At 42.8% G+C, this 20,812-nt stretch overlaps 1 protein-coding gene across 2 annotated transcripts in view; it reads right to left on the bottom strand.

Moving 5' to 3' along the window:
• Positions 1 to 20,812, bottom strand: part of MSH3 (mutS homolog 3) — a 324,355-nt gene that overhangs the window by 81,033 nt on the left and 222,510 nt on the right. For both annotated transcript variants that reach the window (XM_088443712.1, XM_088443713.1), the window contains exon 17: positions 19,376 to 19,492. In XM_088443712.1, the coding sequence (XP_088299838.1) occupies positions 19,376 to 19,492 (117 nt within the window). The remainder of the gene's footprint in view (positions 1 to 19,375; positions 19,493 to 20,812) is intronic.

Raw genomic sequence — 20,812 nt, 5'->3', positions numbered from 1 at the left:
GCTGAAATTTGACAGTTTACTTATATCATTTGCCTTATGTTATATGTGCCCATCTGGGTCCTGTGATATTCTTAAACACGGCAACACAGTTTTATGTTGACATAATCGTAACCTGGTCACTTTGATGTTGGTTTTGTGAAAGGTTTATATTTGGTAAAATTGGAGCCCGGATATATTCCCTTTAAAATAGCCTTCCATGAGGATAATTTACCTAATAACCCTGTATTGGAAAGTGATTCTCTCAACTGTAGGATCATAAAAATACGGATTCATTTTATCACCCTATTTGGAGGGTATATTCTGTTGTAGAATCTTTCACCTCACCCCAGTCCAATTTAGGACATACTGTACTATCACTACCCCTAGTAATTCAAGCTCAATATATTTGGAGATATCATGTGATAGACTATTATAGATATAAACACACACACAGACATTATTTGATTAGTTATATAGGACTTTATATTAACTAATATTCAATAAAATTTTCATTTCAAACTTCTACATACAACATTTTTCTAAAGAGTACGCCACAAACGAGTCTTCTTCATTTGCCGACATATTGTACGCTGACTTTATGGTGCACCGCCAACAAGACATACTAAGGTATTTTACCAAATGAGTTGTCTAATTTTGGTTTTCCTTTAGCACTATTTATCTACATACCAGAGTTGATACAGAACCATACTTGTTTTTTGTAATTACTGTGTCAGTACTCTGCCAAGGTCTTAATCAGGACTGGAATGGATCGTAAATATGTAGGGTTGACAAACAGGTTTCCAGTTAGGTTATTGACAAAGTGGTTGCAACCTTTCTCAGGAAAGGAAGGTTTAATATTGCTGTAGTTAGTCATGCAGTCGGGATATTGGTTCTGGCTTCTCATCAAAACCAGCATCCCAATAGCCACATATAAATAATCATTCATTCCCCTTTGCCCGGAAGTGGCCCATCTCACATTCTATGCTAGGACGATAGATTTCTTTATGTTAATGGTGGAAACCTCACTGACCGCTCAGGATCAATATGAGGTATTTAGACTAACATGGAATACATGGATTCTTTTCAAAGATATGCCTTCTCAATACAGTACACATTTGTTTTAAGTGTTTTCGAAGTGAAAAATCATTTGGTATAAACCAACCCTTTTATTCAGGTATCTTTACTATTTGGTTTTTATTGTTTATTACCAGCATCCACCAGGACAATACAATTTTTCCTGGTTTGCCTTATATTACTACCGACACATTCCCAGACCAAACATCAATTTTTGCTCCCAAGTTCCAAAATGAAAGTTTATTTCCATTATACTTTAACAGGCTACATTTAATGAACAATATGGTTCTTACACTGGGTTATCTTCTCCAGTTTTGCACTGTACTCATATGGTGTTAGGGTAGGTACTTAGGGGAAGCTGAAAATCTACCCATGGGGCATTACTATATTGCTGTGCAATTCCCTTCCAGATCTACAACCATCCAAAAGTAAATACCATGAAAATGCTGAGAAATGATAGTAAAATAAAAATCTATAAATTTAGATTCAGTAAAAAGCAGAAATAAAGTAGTGTTTTGTACTTTTAATACTCTCTTGATGTGTAAGCAGTAAATGGAAGTGTAGAAAGTCTACAATAACAATGCCAGAAGCATCTATCAAACTGATTAATAAAACCAATTTTACTTTCTACCAACAGACTCCTCTAGGGTATCTTAACAGTAAGTTAGTGGTGTCCAAAGGCTAAGCTCTGATAAGAGAGATATATAAAAGGTTAGGAATACATTGCACAAGTGAAATGAAAGTGTTGTTTTCTCCGTTACCACAAAAAATGGACGACTGCTGAAAATGTGTTGAAAATTAATGTGCTGTAGAAAGCTATTAACTGAAAAATTCCTACACCGTTCACCTGATTTGGATGTAATTACCCTCAAATTAAATCTGAAAGTCTGCAGTTAAAGCACATCTTGTTTGTTTCATTTCAAAGCCATTGTGATGGTGAATAGAGGCCAAAATATGAAAATTCTGTCAATGTCCCAATATTTATGCACCTGACTGTATATATAAAGAATTAGAGAATAGCCGTCACTCATGCTCATTGCTTGAAGGTGCGCCGATGCCATCCTTAATTACCAGCTCTGTGAAGTGATGGAAACACGAATATGTAAGAACTGCAAAACAGGCGGCACTCTGGCGTCTTATAAGAATACAATAGACCCCACAGCTGAAGTCAACGTTTCAGAATACTTTATTGGGTTCTTTTGTCAGGATACAAAAAATACTAACAAACACATACCTTTATGCACTTCACCTCGAGAACAAGATGGAAGAGTTTCCGGACAGGAAGTTAACCGACGTCATTGGAGTGAAACCCATCACCACACATAATTAATCTAAACATTTAAAAACACATCATTATTTCATTACTAATCAGCAGCATGGCATAATAATTGCAATAGTATAACAACTATATGATTGTAAGAGATTAACACAATGTGTTAGATACCAATTAGAAACTATGTAACTGCCAGAGAAAAAGCATAAACAGTTGCGTTATTAGTAATTACAAACTCACTCAGTAAATCCATCTACAATTAGAGCGTGTCCGGGTATTAATACTGTCACCCGTAAACTATTACCATGATGTATGCACACAGAAGGGTGTCCAACTGACACTAGCCATTCCCTGAATTCTGAGAAGTGTAGTACGCAAGATGAAAAACATCTATTTAAAACGCATTCTTTAACCCTCAGCTAACGGGTTCACAGAACAGCAATAACATATCTCTATCCTTATAGCGCTGCTAATTGGGGAAGGGAAAAAGTATTTTAACTATAAACTAATCCCAATACGTAGAGAAAAAAAAGGCATGATGATGGACACATATTAGTCAGGCATAATCACCACAAAAATATTATATGCTTGGAATTGCTAACACTATTCATGTAACAATTACAAAACTATATCAAAACCCCTCAAGAGCGCTATTGTCTGACCTGTTGATATATGATCAGTGGGGATTGTTTTTTTTCATCCATTGACTGGCAAAAAATATCTGATCAGACACTTTATTTCTTGTACAACTAAGTTCGTAATCTATATGATTACATGTCCCTGCAGTCTGAATTATATCTGTAAGACCGACCGCATGTTTAAGGAGCGGATGGCCTTACATAGAAGTGCCATTCGATCAGCACTTCAAAAGGGGCATAGTGATCAGCCAGTGGCCAAACACTTTGCCCTAGCGGGGCAGTTTGGCCAAGCTTAGGTACAAAATTATTGACCATGTCCCTCCCCTGAAAAGGGGTGATGACAGATCACAATGTTTACTGCAATTAGAATCTAAATGGATTCATCGGTTAAACACCCTTTCCCTGTCCGGTCTTAACGAACAAATGGGTTTACAATATTTTTTGTGAGGTGTTAAGTGCGTCATGGTTTGATATAAATTTCCCATATAGGATCTCTCTCCGCCTTGGATTATTGTCCCTAAGTCGATGTTTTGGGATAGAGGTGATTATTAAGTTTGACATAGGTTAGAATTTGTTCATTGTATAGCGCTCTTGAGGGGTTTTGATATAGTTTTGTAATTGTTACATGAATAGTGTTAGCAATTCCAAGTATATAATATTTTTGTGGTGATTATGCCTGACTAATATGTGTCCATCATCATGCCTTTTTTTCTCTACGTATTGGGATTAGTTTATAGTTAAAATACTTTTCCCCTTCCCCAATTAGCAGCGCTATAAGGATAGAGATATGTTATTGCTGTTCTGTGAACCCGTTAGCTGAGGGTTAAAGAATGTGTTTTAAATAGATGTTTTTCATCTTGCGAACTACACTTCTCAGAATTCAGGGAATGGCTAGTGTCAGTTGGACACCCAGCTGTGTGCATACATCATGGTAATAGTTTACGGGTGACAGTATTAATACCCGGACACGCTCTAATTGTTGATGGATTTACCGAGTGAGTTTGTAATTACTAATACCCGCAACGGTTTATGCTTTTTCTCTGGCAGTTACATAGTTTCTAATCGGTTATCTAACACATTGTGTTAATCTCTTACAATCATATAGTTGTTATACTATTGCAATTATTATGCCATGCTGCTGATTAGTAATGAAATAATGATGTGTTTTTAATTGTTTAGATTAATTATGTGTGGTGATGCGTTTCACTCCAATGACGTCAGTTAACTTCCTGTGCGGAAACTCTGCTGTCTTGTTCACGAGGTGAAGTGCGTAAAGGTATGTGTTTGTTAGTATTTTTTGTATCATGACGAAAGAACCCAAGTAAAGTGTTCGGAAACGTTGACTTCAGCTGTGGGGTCTAATGTATTATACACACACATATATATATATATATATATATATGTATATATATATATATATATATATACACACACACACACACACACACACACAAAGTAACAGCGGCACTCTCAGGACTTGAAAAAAATAAGACTCACGACTCCACAAAGTCTGCGTTCAACATTTCAGTCGATTGGACTTTTATCAAGAACAGCAACAACGTGATAACAAACATACCTTTATACCCCCATACATCCCATAATGTGAACATGCATCCTGCCTTGCCGCCCGCCGAGTGAATGACGTCACTCAGGAGGGACCGACGCATACATGGTGACGCGGCCACTAAGAACGGAGGACGCCACTGGAGGTTACCGTGGCAACCCGGTTCTGAGTAGCGGTTGCTGGCAACTGAATAATAAAGCAGAAAACATCCAAAGGCAATACATAGGGCATATGATAACAACATGTGGTCTATGTAATCATGGTAAATGCGTCAGTGTCAGAAATATTAAAGTAATCAATATATGTAAACATGAATGCCCGGGCAGGTAAGTCAATAAAATATAGTACAATACAATGAAGTGTGACCCAACAAACAGTGTGCAAAATAAAACATGTGAATGAAAAAGATATGCAAATAGTATTGCATACAGCAAAGAAATTCCATAAGTACAAGCCGTAGGGAAAGGGAGTACACATAACATAAAGGTATATACAGTATGTGAAAAAACAGAGGTCATGGGTACATAATATGAAGACCCTGTACGGGTGGCCCTGGATAAATGTTAATATAACCAACAAATGGTGTATAGCCATAACAAAACTGGGACCATAATATAAGTTTATATAAATATGTCCACAGTAACACAACTGGACATTTACTAAGGAATAAGGCAACCTAGAGCTGTTGTTGATCTCAAATGCTGCTGTACGTCATAGACACAGCAAAAATGCATATATATCATGGTTAAAATAGTGGATAAGGGGGGGCACAAAACATGAGGAAAACATGGAAGACAAGGAGAACGGAAGTGTTGGCTGAAGTGCAAATAAGGATAGTGTCAAGTTACAGCACCAGGTATTCCAAGGTGGTCTCCCATCCAAGTACTGACCCGGCCTACACTGCTTAGCTTCAAAGAACAGACAGTATAAGGCGTGTCCAGTGTAGAATGGCTGTAATCATGACATTGATCATCCAGAATATATGCACGGCCGATAGGCCCACTGTGCCAAACACGTCCAAGGGGAGGTGGGAAAGATGCAAAAGAGCAAAAACAAGGAAAAACAAGGGAGAACAATGGCAGAAATACTGTCGCCACAGTACATGACATGTAAAATGCCTAGCTGGACCACGGAGGGTAAGAAATACCCAGTATGTGCTAGAGAGTAAGTTAGCTCTAATAACAAGAAAATCTTTTTCAATAATAACATGAAAAAGATAATTGTTTGTTCAGTCCAAAAGGGGAAACCGTGTTCATCTTATAAATCCAAAAAGTCTCAAGTTGGAGAAGTTTCTTCTCTCTGTCACCCCCTCGTTTAGAGGGGGGGATGTGATCAATTATCTTGTACACCAAAGTAGATAAGGAGTGTCGTAGATTCTTGAAGTGACGTGCCACGGGTTGATCAACTTCCTTCCCCTCTAGGGCCTGTCTGATTGCAGTCCGATGTTGGGCCATTCGAATCCGGGCTGTACAGGTAGTTTTCCCTATGTAGACAAGTCCACAAAGGCAGCAAATCATGTAGATGATGTTTAATGGGTATGCATTTCCCAGAGTGTGGATGTATAACATCTGGTCCAGTTTCCAAGTATCCGCAGGTAGTGCAACCAGTGCACCGTTAACATCCAGGTTTTTTAGTGAGAAAGTGGTCCATATTGGCAGGCCCACAGCTAACATCGTTGTGCACCAGTCATTCTTTTAGATTCTTTCCACGTTTATATCCAAGCATAATCTTAGAGTTTAATAGAGGTTTAATGGTAGTAAATGTTGATGTCCAAAAAATGTACATGTTTAGCACTATGTTCAAAAGTAAATGTGATGTATTTATGCATGGAATTAATCTTCAACATGGTATTGATAAACTCTTCCTCGGTGCCAGACCAAAGTACCAAAATGTCGTCTATGTAACGAACAAAGAAAATAAAAAATTGATTGAAGTCTGGATTGTTCAAAAAGAGTTCCTTCTCAACAGTGAACATGTAAAAGTTAGCAAAGGATGGGGCTACGTGAGACCCCATGGCACAGCCTTTCTTTTGGAGAAAAAACTTGTCAAACAAAAAATAATTGTTTTTTAAAGTTTGTTTAAGAAGACATATAAAGAAGTCAATGTTAGGTCCCTGATAGTCCATATGCACTTTCAAGAAAAGTTCCATGTATTCACAGCCCTCTATGTGTGGAATACTGGTGTACAATGAGTTGACATCTATTGTGCACATAATGAGATTCGTAGGGAGATTTTGTAAGGAATGTAATTTCTCAAGCAGAGAATGTGAATCAAGCAAAAATGTAGGTTCTTGTGAGATCAAAGGTTGCAAGAAGTGGTCAAGATATTTGGAGGTTTTACTATATAGTCCATCTCTGGCGGAAGTGATGGGACGACCAGGGGGTGAGGTAAGAGATTTATGTATCTTGGGTAAACTGTAGAGCAGGGGGGGCCACATGTTTAGCTACAGTCAAATATTGCAGTGTATCGCTAGTGATGAAGCCATGTTGTGGAGCTTCAGATAAGCAGCTATCAAGTTCATCCTTAAATTTGGACACTGGATCATGAGTTAAATATGAATATATGTGTCTGTATCATTAAGTTGGCGGTAAATTTCATTGACATAGTGGTCCCTATCTTGAATAACGACAGCTCCTCCTTTGTCAGCTGAGCAAATGACAATGGAGGTGTCCTTACTAAGAGTGGTAAGGGCAACAAATTCTTCTTTGGATAGATTATGATGTACGGAATTAGAGCCCTTAAAGTGTGTGGTATATACACACACACACACATATATACAGTCAGGTGCATAAATATTGGGACATTGACAGAATTTTCATATTTTGGCCTCTATTCACCACCACAATGGCTTTGAAATGAAACAAACAAGATGTGCTTTAACTGCAGACTTTCAGATTTAATTTGAGGGTAATTACATCCAAATCAGGTGAACGGTGTAGGAATTACAATAGTTTCTATATGTGCCTCCCACTTTTTAAGGGGCCAAAAGTAATGGGACAAACTAAACAATCCTAAATCTAACTTTCACTTTTTAATACTTTGCTGCAAATCCTTTGCAGGCAATTACAGCCTGAAGTCTGGAACGCATAGACATCACCAGACGCTGGGTTTCATCCCTGGTGATGCTCTGCCAGGCCTCTACTGCAAATGTCTTCAGTTCCTGCTTGTTCTTGGGGCATTTTCCCTTCAGTTTTGTCTTCATCAAGTGAAATGCATGCTCAATCGGATTCAGGTCAGGGGATTGACTTGGTCATTGCATAACATTCCACTTTTTAGCCTTAAAAAACTCTTTGGTTGCTTTTGCAGTATGCTTCAGGTCATTGTCCATCTGCACTGTGAAGCTCCGTCCAATGAGTTCTGAAGCATTTGACTGAATATGAGCATTTAATATTGCCCAAAACACTTCAGAATTCATTCTGCTGCTTTTGTCAGCAGTCACATCATCAATAAATACAAGAGAACCAGTTCCATTGGCAGCCATACATGCCCACGCCATGACACTACCACCACCATGCTTCACTGATGAGGTGGTATGTTTTGGATCATGAGCAGTTCCTTTCCTTCTCCATACTCTTCTCTTCCCATCAATCTGGTACAAGTTGATCTTTGTCTCATCTGTTCATAGGATGTTGTTCCAGAACTGTAATGGCTTTTTTAGATGTTGTTTGGCAAACTCTAATCTGGTCTTCCTGTTTTTGTGGCTCACCAATGGTTTACATCTTGTGGTGAACCTTCTATATTCACTCTTGTGAAGTCTTCTCTTGATTGCTGACTTTTGACACATATACACCTACCTCCTGGAGAGTGTTCTTGATTTGGCCAACTGTTGTGAAGGGGTTTTTCTTCACCAGGGAAATAATTCTTCTGTCATCCACCACAGTTGTTTTCCGTGGTCTTCTGGGTCTTTTGGTGTTGCTGAGCTCTCCGGTGCGTTGTTTCTTTTTAAGAATGTTCCAAACAGTTGATTTGGCCACACCTAATGTTTTTGCTATCTCTCTGATGGGTTTGTTTTGATTTTTCAGCCTAATGATGGCTTGCTTCATTGATAGTGACAGCTCTTTGGATCTCATATTAAGAGTCGACAGCAACTGATTCCAAATGCAAATGTCACACCTAGAATCAACTCCAGACCTTTTACCTGCTTAATTGATAATGAAATAACGAGGGAATATCCCACACCTATCCATGAAATAGCTTTTGAGTTGATAGTCCCATTACTTTTGGCCCCTTAAAAAGTGGGAGGCACATATAGAAACCGTTGTAATTCCTACACCGTTCACCTGATTTGGATGTACAGGTTGAGTCTCCCATATCCAAAATGCTTGGGACCAGGGGTAATGCAGTTATGTGTTATATACACCTTATACACATAGCCTGCAGCTCATTTTATACAATATTTTCAATAATTTTGTGGCTCCAGCAAAGTTTGTATACATACATTAAATAAATTTATGTTTCATTTACACCCTGTACACACAGCCTGAAGGTAATTTTATACCATATTTTTAATAATTTGTGCCTTAGACAAAGTTTGTGTACATTGAACCATCAAAAATCTAAGGTTTTATTAAATCAGTCATGCCAAAATTATTCCACATTTCGGAATATTCCGTATTTCGGAATATTTGGATATGGGAGACTCAACCTGTAATTACCCTCAAATTAAATCTGAAAGTCTGCAGTTAAAGCACATCTTGTTTGTTTCATTTCAAAGCCATTGTGGTGGTGAATAGAGGCCAAAATATGAAAATTCTGTCAATGTCCCAATATTTATGCACCTGACTGTATATGTATATGTATATATATATATATATATATATATATATATATATATAGCTGTGTGTTTATGTAGGTGTCATCATGTATGTGTAATATGTGGTACATCAGTGTGTCATCCTGAAGACAGTGTTGACTACACTGAAACGTTGATGGATTTAATGTGAATTATCAATATACTTTTATATGCTTTAGAAAAATCCAGAGTGCCGCCCTTATTTGTGGAATTATATATATACATACAATAAATGTGTGTGGTACAAGAGTCCACAGATGCATCACAATGGGTCGAAACTTAATTAAATTGCTTATATAAATACTACTTGGTTGTCTCATATAGTTTGAATATAGATGTTTGTTGTTGAGAGTCTAACTTTTAAATGGCAATTATTGTAAAATTTAACAACTCCACCTTTAATGGCAGGCAGGGTGGCTCTTCTGTCATAATACAGTAGTTGTAAAAGTAAAAGCTTAACAGAACCTAGGGGAGTCTTCACTGTCCAGTTTTGCATAATAACCGTTTTTGCCACCGTTACAATAGTAGCGGGTAAAGGGAGAATTGCCCGCTTATGGACACCTAAAGACCAGTCATCAAAATTGTAGCACAACAATGCCAACGGGTCTGCAAGTATATGTAAAGAATACAAGTCATTAATAAAGGACATAACTTTACCTCAAAATGTATGTATTTTCCCACAATCCCATAGGTTATGAAAAAATATGAGATATGGTAAGAACTTACCCTTGTTATCTCTATTTCTACGAAGTCCATAGGGTTCCACAGGATACCTTGGGGTATAGGTGTGACGTCAGTCGCCGGGCATCATAGAGTTAAGCTTTTCAGCCTCCCAGGATGCACTAGGGTCCCCCTCCTATACCCCGCCCCCGAGCCAAGGCACCTCAGTTAGTTATCAAGCCATAGGCCGGAGGAGGAGAAGGAAGAGAGAGAAAAAAGATCTGGACACATACAAGAATCACATTCTCACCAGAGGGAGACGGAAAACCTGTGACCAGAGTAAAGCCCATCTGCAGCACAGGTGCGACAGGGCGGGAGTCCTGTGGAACCCTATGGACTTTGTAGAAATAGAGATAACAAGGGTAAGTTCTAACCATCTCTCATATTTTCTACTTCAGGGTCCATAGGGTGTCCACAGGATACCTTGGGGATGTCCAAAAGCAGTATCCTTTAAGGGTGGGGACGCTCCTGTGCTGAAAGGAGAATCCGCCGCCCGAAGGAAGCATCCTGAGAGGCGAAGGTGTCAAACCTGTAATACCTCACGAAGGTATGGACAGAGGACCACGTAGCAGCCTTGCAGATCTGGACTGCAGAGGCACCACGTCGAGCTGCCCACGAAGGACCCACAGACCTAGTGGAATGAGCCTTCAAAGAAGGAGGAACCGGCAGACCTTCATGAAGATAAGCTTCAGAAATAGCCATACGGATCCAGGCTGCCAAAGTTTGCTTTGAAGCAGGCCAACCCTTTTTACGGAAGCCATAGAGGACAAACAAGGCGTCCGACTTCCTAAACGAAGAAGTGCGGTCAACATAAGTCCTTAAGGCCCGCACAACATCCAAAGTGGCCTCACCCACAGAAAGACCCGGTGAGTTAAAGGCCGGAACAACTATTTCCTCGTTAACATGAAACTGGGAAACAACTTTGGGAAGAAACTCGGGCCGAGTGCGGAGCACTGCCCTGTTCCCATGAAAAACCAAGAAAGGGGGTCTACAAGAAAGAGCCCCTAAATCAGAAACACGTCTGGCCGAAGCAATAGCCAGAAGGAAAACAGTCTTAGCTGTTAGCCATTTAAGATCCACTGAGCTCAGTGGTTCAAACGGCGGTCCTTGGAGAGCCCTCAGGACCACAGCCAAATCCCAAGGCGCCACAGGTGGAACAAAGGGCGGCTGAATGCGGAGAACACCTTGCATAAAGGTGCGCACATCCGGGATTGTAGCAATCCTACGGTGAAACCAGACAGATAGGGCCGAAACCTGTACCTTCAAAGAAGCAAGGCGAAGCCCATGATCTAGTCCCGCTTGCAGGAAGGCGAGAATCCGAGACAGACGAAACTCCCGCGGTGCATAACCTCTTGGTCGACACCACTGGAAGAACGTATGCCACACGCGATGGTATATCCTCGCGGAAGACGGTTTCCGAGCTTGCAACATGGTACGCACCACAGAGCTGGAAAACCCCCGGGACCTCAGCATGGCCGTCTCAACAGCCACGCCGTCAAAGACAGCCGAGTCAGGTCCGGGTGAAGACAAGGACCCTGAGACAGAAGGTCCGGTCGTAACGGCAACCGCAGAGGACTGTCCACGGACAGACCCTGAAGGTCTGAGAACCAGTGCCGTCTGGGCCACGCGGGAGCTATCAACAGGAGCGTCCCTCCTTCCTGTTTGAATTTCCGGATTACCCGTGGAAGGGAGACCGGAGGGAACAGGTATGCGAACCGGAACGGCCACCGGACGGACAGAGCATCCACCAGAGACGCCCCTTCGTCTCTTGTGCGAGACCCGTACACCGGCAACTTGTTGTTGTGCCGGGACACCATGAGGTCGATCTCTGGAAGACCCCACCTGTCCACCAGCAGTTGAAAAACGTCCGGGTGCAGGGACCATTCCCCCGGATGAACGTCCTGGCGACTTAGAAAGTCCGCCTCCCAATTTAGCACTCCCGGTATGAAGACCGCTGATATGGCTGGAAGATTGCGCTCCGCCCAAACCAGGATCCGAGAGACCTCTACGAGAGCCGCCCGACTGCGAGTTCCTCCTTGCCTGTTTATGTAGGCAACGGTGGTAGCGTTGTACGACTGGACCTGCACCGGGTGACCCTGGAGAAACCGATGTGCCTGCTGGAGAGCATTGAAGACCGCACGGAGTTCCAAGATATTTATTGGAAGCTCCGCTTCTGTCGGCGTCCACCTGCCCTGGAACAAGCGTGGACCCGAAACTGCTCCCCAGCCCCGAAGACTGGCGTCCGTTGTCAACAGGACCCAATTTGGAACCCAGAACGGACGTCCCTTGTTGAGGTGGGTTGTCTGTAACCACCAAGCAAGGGACAGGCGAACCTCCGGGGTGATCACAATCGTCTGGGACTTCAGAGACTGAGGCAGCCCGTTCCACTTGGACAGGATCAGGTGCTGCAGAGGTCTGGAGTGAAACTGGGCGAATTCCACCATGTCGAACACCGACACCATGGAGCCCAGTAACCTCATCGACGAGTGTAGGGACACCCGGCTGCTGTGCAGACAACTGCGCACCCTTGACTGTAAAGCAGAGATCTTGTCCTCCGTCACGAAGATCCTTTGCTGTCCCGAGTCCAATAAGGCTCCCAGATGCAGAATCCTCCGAGACGGGATTAGAGTGGACTTCTGCCAATTGATTAGCCAGCCGTGCTGTTGCAGCAGTGCAATGGTCAGGTCCAAGTGGCGTAACAGGAGCTCTGGAGATCATGCCACCAATAACAGGTCGTCCAAGTACGGCAACATGCGGACTCCCTGCAGCCGCAGAGAAGCCGCCATCACCTTGGTGAAAACACGTGGTGCTGTCGCCAGGCCAAAAGGTAACGCCCGAAAGTGGAAGTGGTCGCTGCGGATTGCAAACCTGAGGAACTATTGATGGCGCAAACGAATAGGGACATGCAGGTAAGTGTCCTGTATGTCCAATGACACCATGTAGTCCCCAGGTTCCAGCGCCAGAATGATGGACCGTAGGGTCTCCATCCGAAACTTCGGAACCCGCAAAGACTTGTTGAGTTCTTTGAGGTTGAGAATCGGACGGTACGACCCATTGGGTTTCTGTACCAAAAAAAGATTTGAATAGAAACCCAGGCCCCTCTGGGAGAATGGAACAGGCACTATAACTCCAGCCTGGAGCATAGTGTGCAATACCTTCCTCAGCTCCGTAGCCTTGTTCCGGTCTGATGGTAGACCCGTGGTGAAGAATCGCGCCGAGGGTCTGTGCCGGAAGGAGAGGGCGTACCCGTTGGAGACCACCTCGAGAACCCAAGTGTCTGTCGTAGTGGCCGACCAACACTGGGCGAACTGCAGCAGGCGGCCTCCCACCCTGGGATCCCCCAAAGGGAGGCCCGGACCGTCAGGCCGCAGGCTTGTCATCTGGCTTGGGGGCCGGACGTCTGGTACTCCATGCCTGCTTCCGGGGCTTGGCCGATTTCTTAGGGCCAGCCTGTCGAGGAAACGACTGTGGTTTGGGCCTGCCCTGGGCCCTAGATGACCGAAAGGACGATGGTCCAGAACCAGAAGGAGCAGCGGCCGACGGGAGACAAGCCGATTTGGCTGCCGCCAGCGTGGCCACAATCTTATCCAGATCCAGACCGAAGAGAACTTCTCCGGTAAACGGCAACGCCTCCAGACCCTTTTTGGAATCTGCGTCCGCCTTCCAGGATAGCAGCCACAAGGTGCGACGAGCAGCCACCGCTGCTGAAGAAATTCTAGACACCAGAGTACTAATGTCTAGGGCCGCCTCGTTGATACAAGTGGCCGAATCACGGAGATTACCAATCAACTCCGCCTGTTCGGCCGGACAGTCGGAATCAAAAGAAGCCTCTAATGAATCCGCCCAGCGCTCCATCGCTCTGGCAACCCAGCAAATGGCCATAGCCGGCAATGCTGCCCCCCCCCGCAAGGGAATAAGCGGACTTCAGGCAGATCTCCACCTTGCGGTCCGTAGCATCCTTAAGGGAGGACATGGATGGCATCGGCAATGTGGCACTACGGACAAGACGGGTCACGTGAGAATCCACCTGTGGAGGGGATTCCCACTTTGCAAAATAATTATCCGCGAACGGATAAGCCACAGCCAGTCGTCTCTGCGGCTGGTATCTTTTGCCAGGCTGTTTCCACACCTCCTCTAAATGGTCCACTAACTGACCCGACAGAGGAAAGACTGTGGCATCGCCCTTCACATCTTTGAAAAAGGCATACTTAGATTTAGCTGCTGGGGGAACTTCGTCCTCAATCACCAAGGCTGTGCGGACCGCCCGAATAAGTCCAGGAATATATACTTTGGACTTAGCATCAGCGTCCTTAGTTTGGAGAGCTTCCTGATCGTAAGGATCCAGAATCTCCCCATCATCAGATGTCCCCTCGTCATCCTCATAAGGAGCCGACAGAGACGCCACCGGCCGTTTATGCGGCCGCATCACAGACTCCCCTTGCAACACATCCGACAAGTGCTGTACAGAACTCATCAGGGAGTTAACCCACGCTGGCTCCTGAGAAACCGGGAGCGGGGAGATAGGGAGACTGTGGGGTACCACCAATTGTCGTGGTAAACCCTGCATGGGTGATGAAACCACTGACTGCTGGGACAAACCCATCGGCGTAAACGCGGGCTGCGGAGCAAACTGGCCCACTAAGGCTGTAAGAGCCTGAGCGAAACAAGCCCAGGGCGGCTCCTGTACCGGTGCTGTAACCGTAAGCGGCCGCGCCATGGACAAACACTGCCGGCAAAGGCCCTCCGCGCTACCCTCCCACTCCGCTAACGGTACTTTACACGTAGTACACTGTAGCCGGAGAGGAAAATCACTTTCAGACATGATGGCACCAGGTATGTGACCCCTCTCACCAATTATATAGTAAATAGGCGAGAGATCACCCTGCAGCACCGCACCGCAAGGGCTTAGCAGAAAGAACAGGGACAGAATAAAGCTGACAGTTTAGAAGAAAAGTTACAGGCAGCAGCGCTAGCACAGTCACATACAATGCAAAGAAAATCAATTCCTGCACTAACAGCGCTGATCACTCAACTACGCAGACACAGGGCCTGGTAGGACACAGCGCTGCATACACAGACCTGACCACAGCGGAGGAGAGGTATGCAGGGGGACCCAGACCACGATGCTTCCTTCCAGGCTTCCAGCAGCGTTCACCATGCGTTCAGAAGAAGATGGCCGCTGAGGAGCAGAGAGGAGGCTGGCCTGGGGGAGGAGCGCTGCCACAGAGCCAGTCGGCAGCATGCAGAGAGGGCTGTGTGCAGCGGGGGAGGCGCCGGCTGTGAGACAGGGAAGGCGCGCTCCCCTGGCATGCATTTAACCCCTGGGACGCCGCAGCGCTACCGCTCTGCTGTGGTCCGCTGTCCCAGAGGGTAGTGGAAGCGCAGGTTGGTCGCCTGGCTCCACGCTGCAGCCAGTCCCCAGGGAACCCCCTGCCTAGGGACTTAGGACCATGTGATCAGCGGGGACCCACCGTGGGACCCCGCTGCTTACCTTTGTCCCCCTTGAATCCGGCCATGGTCCGGAACATCTGGGGTCACCGCTAGCTGTGACCCCAGATGCTCACCAGCATCCCCGGATCAGTACAGGCGTTCTGGTACCGGCGGGGTGTAGGGAAGACAGCATGGACGTCAGGACTGACTGTCCATGCTGTACATCCAGATGTGCAGCCACAGCTGCATAAAAGAAAGCTTCAGGGGCTCTTCTAGCCCCCACCCCGACAGGTGCACCCGACTCCGGCCGGTCACCAAACTAAACTGAGGTGCCTTGGCTCGGGGGCGGGGTATAGGAGGGGGACCCTAGTGCATCCTGGGAGGCTGAAAAGCTTAACTCTATGGTGCCCGGCGACTGACGTCACACCTATACCCCAAGGTATCCTGTGGATACCCTATGGACCCTGAAGTAGAAATAGTAGCTGAGGCAAAGCGGCACTTGAGACACTGACCCGATTCCCCTGCATTCATATGTCTCCATTGAGCTTGTAAAATATAAATTCACTGACGAACCTTGACATGTGTCCCTTGTAATGAGGCAGAAGAAAGGTAACTGATCGTTGCATCATAATATTTAATAAGGGGGTCATGGTTTTCTAAAGAGGATATTAAATGCATCCAGCTATTAACTGTGGAGGACCAAAAAGAAACTGCGTAACGTTGGAGCAGTAGTGAGGTGAGCAACCTGGTTTTATAATTCAGAGAGGCAAGAGAGGTAAGTAAAGAGACAAGGTAGTCAGTATCATTACCACTATTCATAGAAGAAGGAAAATGAGCTTACAAATACATAAAAAAAATTATTGGGAATATCGTATTCTCTTTAAGATCTTGAAAAGAAAGTAAAGAACCACCTGGGTCAAGGCTATCACGAATGGCAGCAATACCTTTGGATCTCCATTATTGGAATTTGACATTGTCAAGTCCTGGTGTAAATAAAGGATTGCCCCAAAACTGTTGAACGTGGAGCTTTGGAGGTTACGCTGTAGCTTCCGACGACACATTGTATCTTATACTCCAAACATTCAGTGAAGTTTAGTTATTAGAGAAAAGAGATACAGAGCTGCATGCTACATTTGTGGACAAAGGAATTACAAATTATTATATATTCAATGTAATACTGTCAAAATTAATTCCAACAACTTTGTCTCTGTAAACGGACTTGCAGATTGGTCAAAATATAAAGTTTATTGAAAGGTCACAATAAATGGAAGTAGTGACACAAAAAAAACCACAATAATGATTGGAAATGGAACATAATCGGTATCAGTCAAAGTTCGAATTACAGTATAGTGACTAGTTTCATAGTTAAAAGAAGGGAGGGATGCGTTTAACAATGACGGCATGACAGACCGTAGAAGGAAGAAAGGAGAAAAAAAAGTCAGACAGGAAGAATATAAGAAAGAGGGAAAGAGATCCAGATGGGTGGACACTAAACTAAATAATGAGGTAGATCAACCTAATTCAAATGTGGAAGGTGAGTTTTGTGTGTTAATAATACTGGTCATATATTCCTTATGATGTATGTACCAAATACGGGATATTATTGACTGTAACAAAGTTACAAGTTGTTCCCAGTCAGTCAGCAGCTATTTGACTAGTGGTAGCAGGAGCTATGTGATGTATTAATTTATTTTAATGCTTGGTTGCCATTGGGAGGCCCATAGGGAGAAGAAAAATCTGAGGTTCACATGGGATGGAAATTTGGAGAATATGGGAAAGTGGATGGGTAAATTCTCACCAGAGATTCAAGATCTTTGGGTATGACCACCAAATGTGGAGGAAAGTACCTACAAAGGCATATTCTCTCCAACATCCATTCTATGTACAGTATCTAAGAACATTTTATGGAGACAAGAGGGCAAATAGTACCATAATACAGCAATTTATAAATCTCTTATTTTAAAACAAAGCTGGAGGCTGCATTTTCCCAAATCTCTGGCCATTCCAGTTACTTTTATCTTTCAACCACTCTCCCACCAAGAAGAAAAACAACATGGACTCTCAGCAGCTTGGTAGATACTCCACAGGTGAAGTACTTACAGACAAACAAAAGGGAGCGCTGAGCACGTAATGAAAATACATTTTAATTTCTTTAATAAAATGTAATTTTGAATTTATGCAACATACACTACACAATTTAAAAACATTAAAACCAATTAATATGGTATAGCAAGAAATGTCATACCTTCTGAGGAAATTGATACACAATATAACGGAGAAACATGTTAAGGGATTAAAGGATTTCTCTGAAGGCTTGTATCCCTCCAAACCAACTACTCCAGGGACAGCAGTGGTTCTGGTGACATTATTGCGGACTAAGGATAACACCCGGACATACTTATCTGAACCACTTCTTCCAGCATACCACCAGCCTATGACATGTTGCTCCCATGAACGTTGCACTTCCACTATGCTGGTTAGCTGCCTATACATCACAAGGGAAGTGTAATGCACTAAGGCTAAGCCCTCTTACCATATAACTCCGGCTGGAGCTGATGATTGAACTTTCACAGACGGTGAGGTGCTTGTGCGGTGGGGAGATTTAGCTGTTACCAACTTTTGGGTATATTGAACTTTGTTTTGCTCCTTATTGATTGGATTACCTTCTGTGCCTGCACTTACTCCTGTCTAATAGACAGATTTATCAAATTTGAGTGGACATTTCTTGCTATACCGCATTAACTGGTTTTAATGTTTTTAAATTGTGTAGTGTATGTTGCATAAATGCAAAATTATATTTTATTAAAATGTTTTTTTATATTCATTAAGTGCTCAGTGATCCCTTTTGTCTATATGTTTAATGCTCTTTAGTGTCTCCAAGACACCGATTGGGAGCTGCTTTATAGATCACACTAAATTAACCAATCATTTAAATAGTTTATTGTTACTTTGCGCCTGATTTAGATATTGGGTTATATCTGTAAGTTATATATTGAAGTACGTACAGAGCTGTGATAAAGTTTCCTGGAATGAAAATCCAGTTTTATTGACAATATTGCAGAGGACAAGGCTTTAGCCAGGGAGAAGCATCAGATGCAGCACTAATAAGTGTAGTTGATGAACTGTGGGCATCCCCTACTGTTGTACTAGTTGGGGAGATTTAAGGGTATTTTGAACAACTGTTCCCCTTTAAAATGTTGTCATCCTGCTTCAGAACGAACTTTTCATATCTGAACCGATTCCCCAGTGGTATTATAAGAAAATTAAAGAGAAACGGATTCATTACCAATTTTAAAAGGACCAGTCACTTACAGTAGATACTTTACACACTAGCATTGTTTCAGTTCAAATATGCTGGTTTTCATAGATCTTAATCACTCCTGTGACAGATGTAAATGAGGGGCGAATGTTCCTCCAGTGCCAAACAGAAACAAGCTCTGAAGACATTTCATTAAACATATTCTGAACTGTATGACTGTGTGTGATGGAGGCGGTGTGTCTTCAAATCAATTTGTCGCTATAGGAGTGAAGGAGCACTTTGAACTTTAGTGTCTTTCTGCCCGGGTAACAGCTAACAAACCTAACACCCACGTGACACCACTCTAATAGCTTAAGGAGGAAGTAGAAGCTTCAACAATAGTTTGGGACTTTTGTAGTAAGGTAATTGTCAGATTTATTTCCATTTGTGGGCTAGAAACCGCTACATGTCAAAGCTTGCACTGCATTATATAACATACAGGATTTATTAGTCCATTCAGAAGAATGGGGTATACCAATCCTAAGAGAGAAATTCCTGTATCTTGCTCCTGTGTTGGACCAATAAAGTGTGTCCAATGTAACGCAATCCAGCGCTGTGTTACCGTTAAATTCTATATAAATGTTTAATGATTGTTTTGCAAACTCACTCAAGAAAATGTAGCCATTCAGCATTGCAGTCAAGGACTAACTGCTCCCGAAGCAGATTCAGATGTCTGTAATTTTCTACTATAAAAGGAGAGTGGAAGCGACTGACAGCTTTTGTACTAAGAAGAGAGAGAGAAAAAAAATACAAGTAAATAAGAAATCAAGGTTACCAAGCAATCAGTTATGTAATCACTAGGGACAATTACACTTGGGCTCTTTTTTTTTTTCACTGAGCCTTAGAAAAAATGGATTGAAAAAAAAAAAAAAAAAGATAAAAAGAAATAAAAAATGCTCCATTATGGTAAAGTTAGGCTGTGTTGATTCAGATATATTTTCTTATAAATAGAGCACCAGGTTACTATGGTGAAGAGCGCATTGAATGCTTTTTACAGAGCTTTATAATAAATGTTTGTGATCACAAGGACCTTTTATGTACTGAATTAATAAGCTGCTTTACCCCCCCAAACAACCTTATTTGGGAATCTGAATGACATTGTACTCATTGAAATCGCAATTGCAGTATAACTAGTTTCATCATATTATGGTAATTGGAACAGCATTTAATAAGGGGCTGATGATGTACATTGCTGTCAGATAACAGAGTTGGGGTGTTTACTCAATATGACATAAAAATTAGATAATGTTTAGCTTTGACTAATATGTATTGCCCTATATGAATTAATTCTCTGACATAAATACATATTTAAATGAACATACTGCAGTCACATCCTAAGATTATTAGAGCTATTGTCTATCTATCGCTATCACACCACAGTTGTCCTGCCTTGCACTAATAATTCTTTGCTCTCTGTATTAACCTGGTTACACCAGTATGTTGGTATGGATCTTTAGCCAACTCTGCACCAGACTTAGCATCATATTAGGCATTTCAGTACATTATAAGGGGGAATTCAATTGTTTTCACCTGTGGCTGTCGTTTGAGCACACGAACAAGGTTTTTGCCCGGGTTTAACCGCTTTACGTGTGTAAAACCTGTGCTTTTAGGAATGACATACACGATAAGGAATGGGCGTACAAAACAATTGAATATCGCCCCACCTCCCCCCTATCCGATCTCCCGTCAATTTTGATGGGAGGAATCAAGCGTGAAAAGACAATTGAATTCCCCTCTAAGAGTAAGACATTACACACTGCACCATATATTGTGTAACAGCTGTGTACACAATTCTTCTAAGATCACATGTAAATTCAGCCAGGATTTTAGGATTCTATTCACTTGATGTTTTTGGACTTTACTCATAGTAAATACCCTCCTTACAGTCCACACTAACCACACATTTTCTCTTTCCTCTCTTTCACATCCTCCTAACCCCTAGGCCAACTTTCCTCTGTGATTGGATCATACAGCTCACCAATAACCTCTGCAATCAGGCTGGACCAATTTGAAATATGTAGCACCTATCCTTGTGTATTAACTA

Source organism: Taudactylus pleione, unplaced genomic scaffold (assembly GCF_031769625.1).
Source record: "Taudactylus pleione unplaced genomic scaffold, aTauple2 ptg000333l, whole genome shotgun sequence".
In the NCBI taxonomy this organism is placed as follows: Eukaryota; Metazoa; Chordata; class Amphibia; order Anura; family Myobatrachidae; genus Taudactylus; species Taudactylus pleione.
This window is presented reverse-complemented; position numbering and strand designations above follow the sequence as displayed.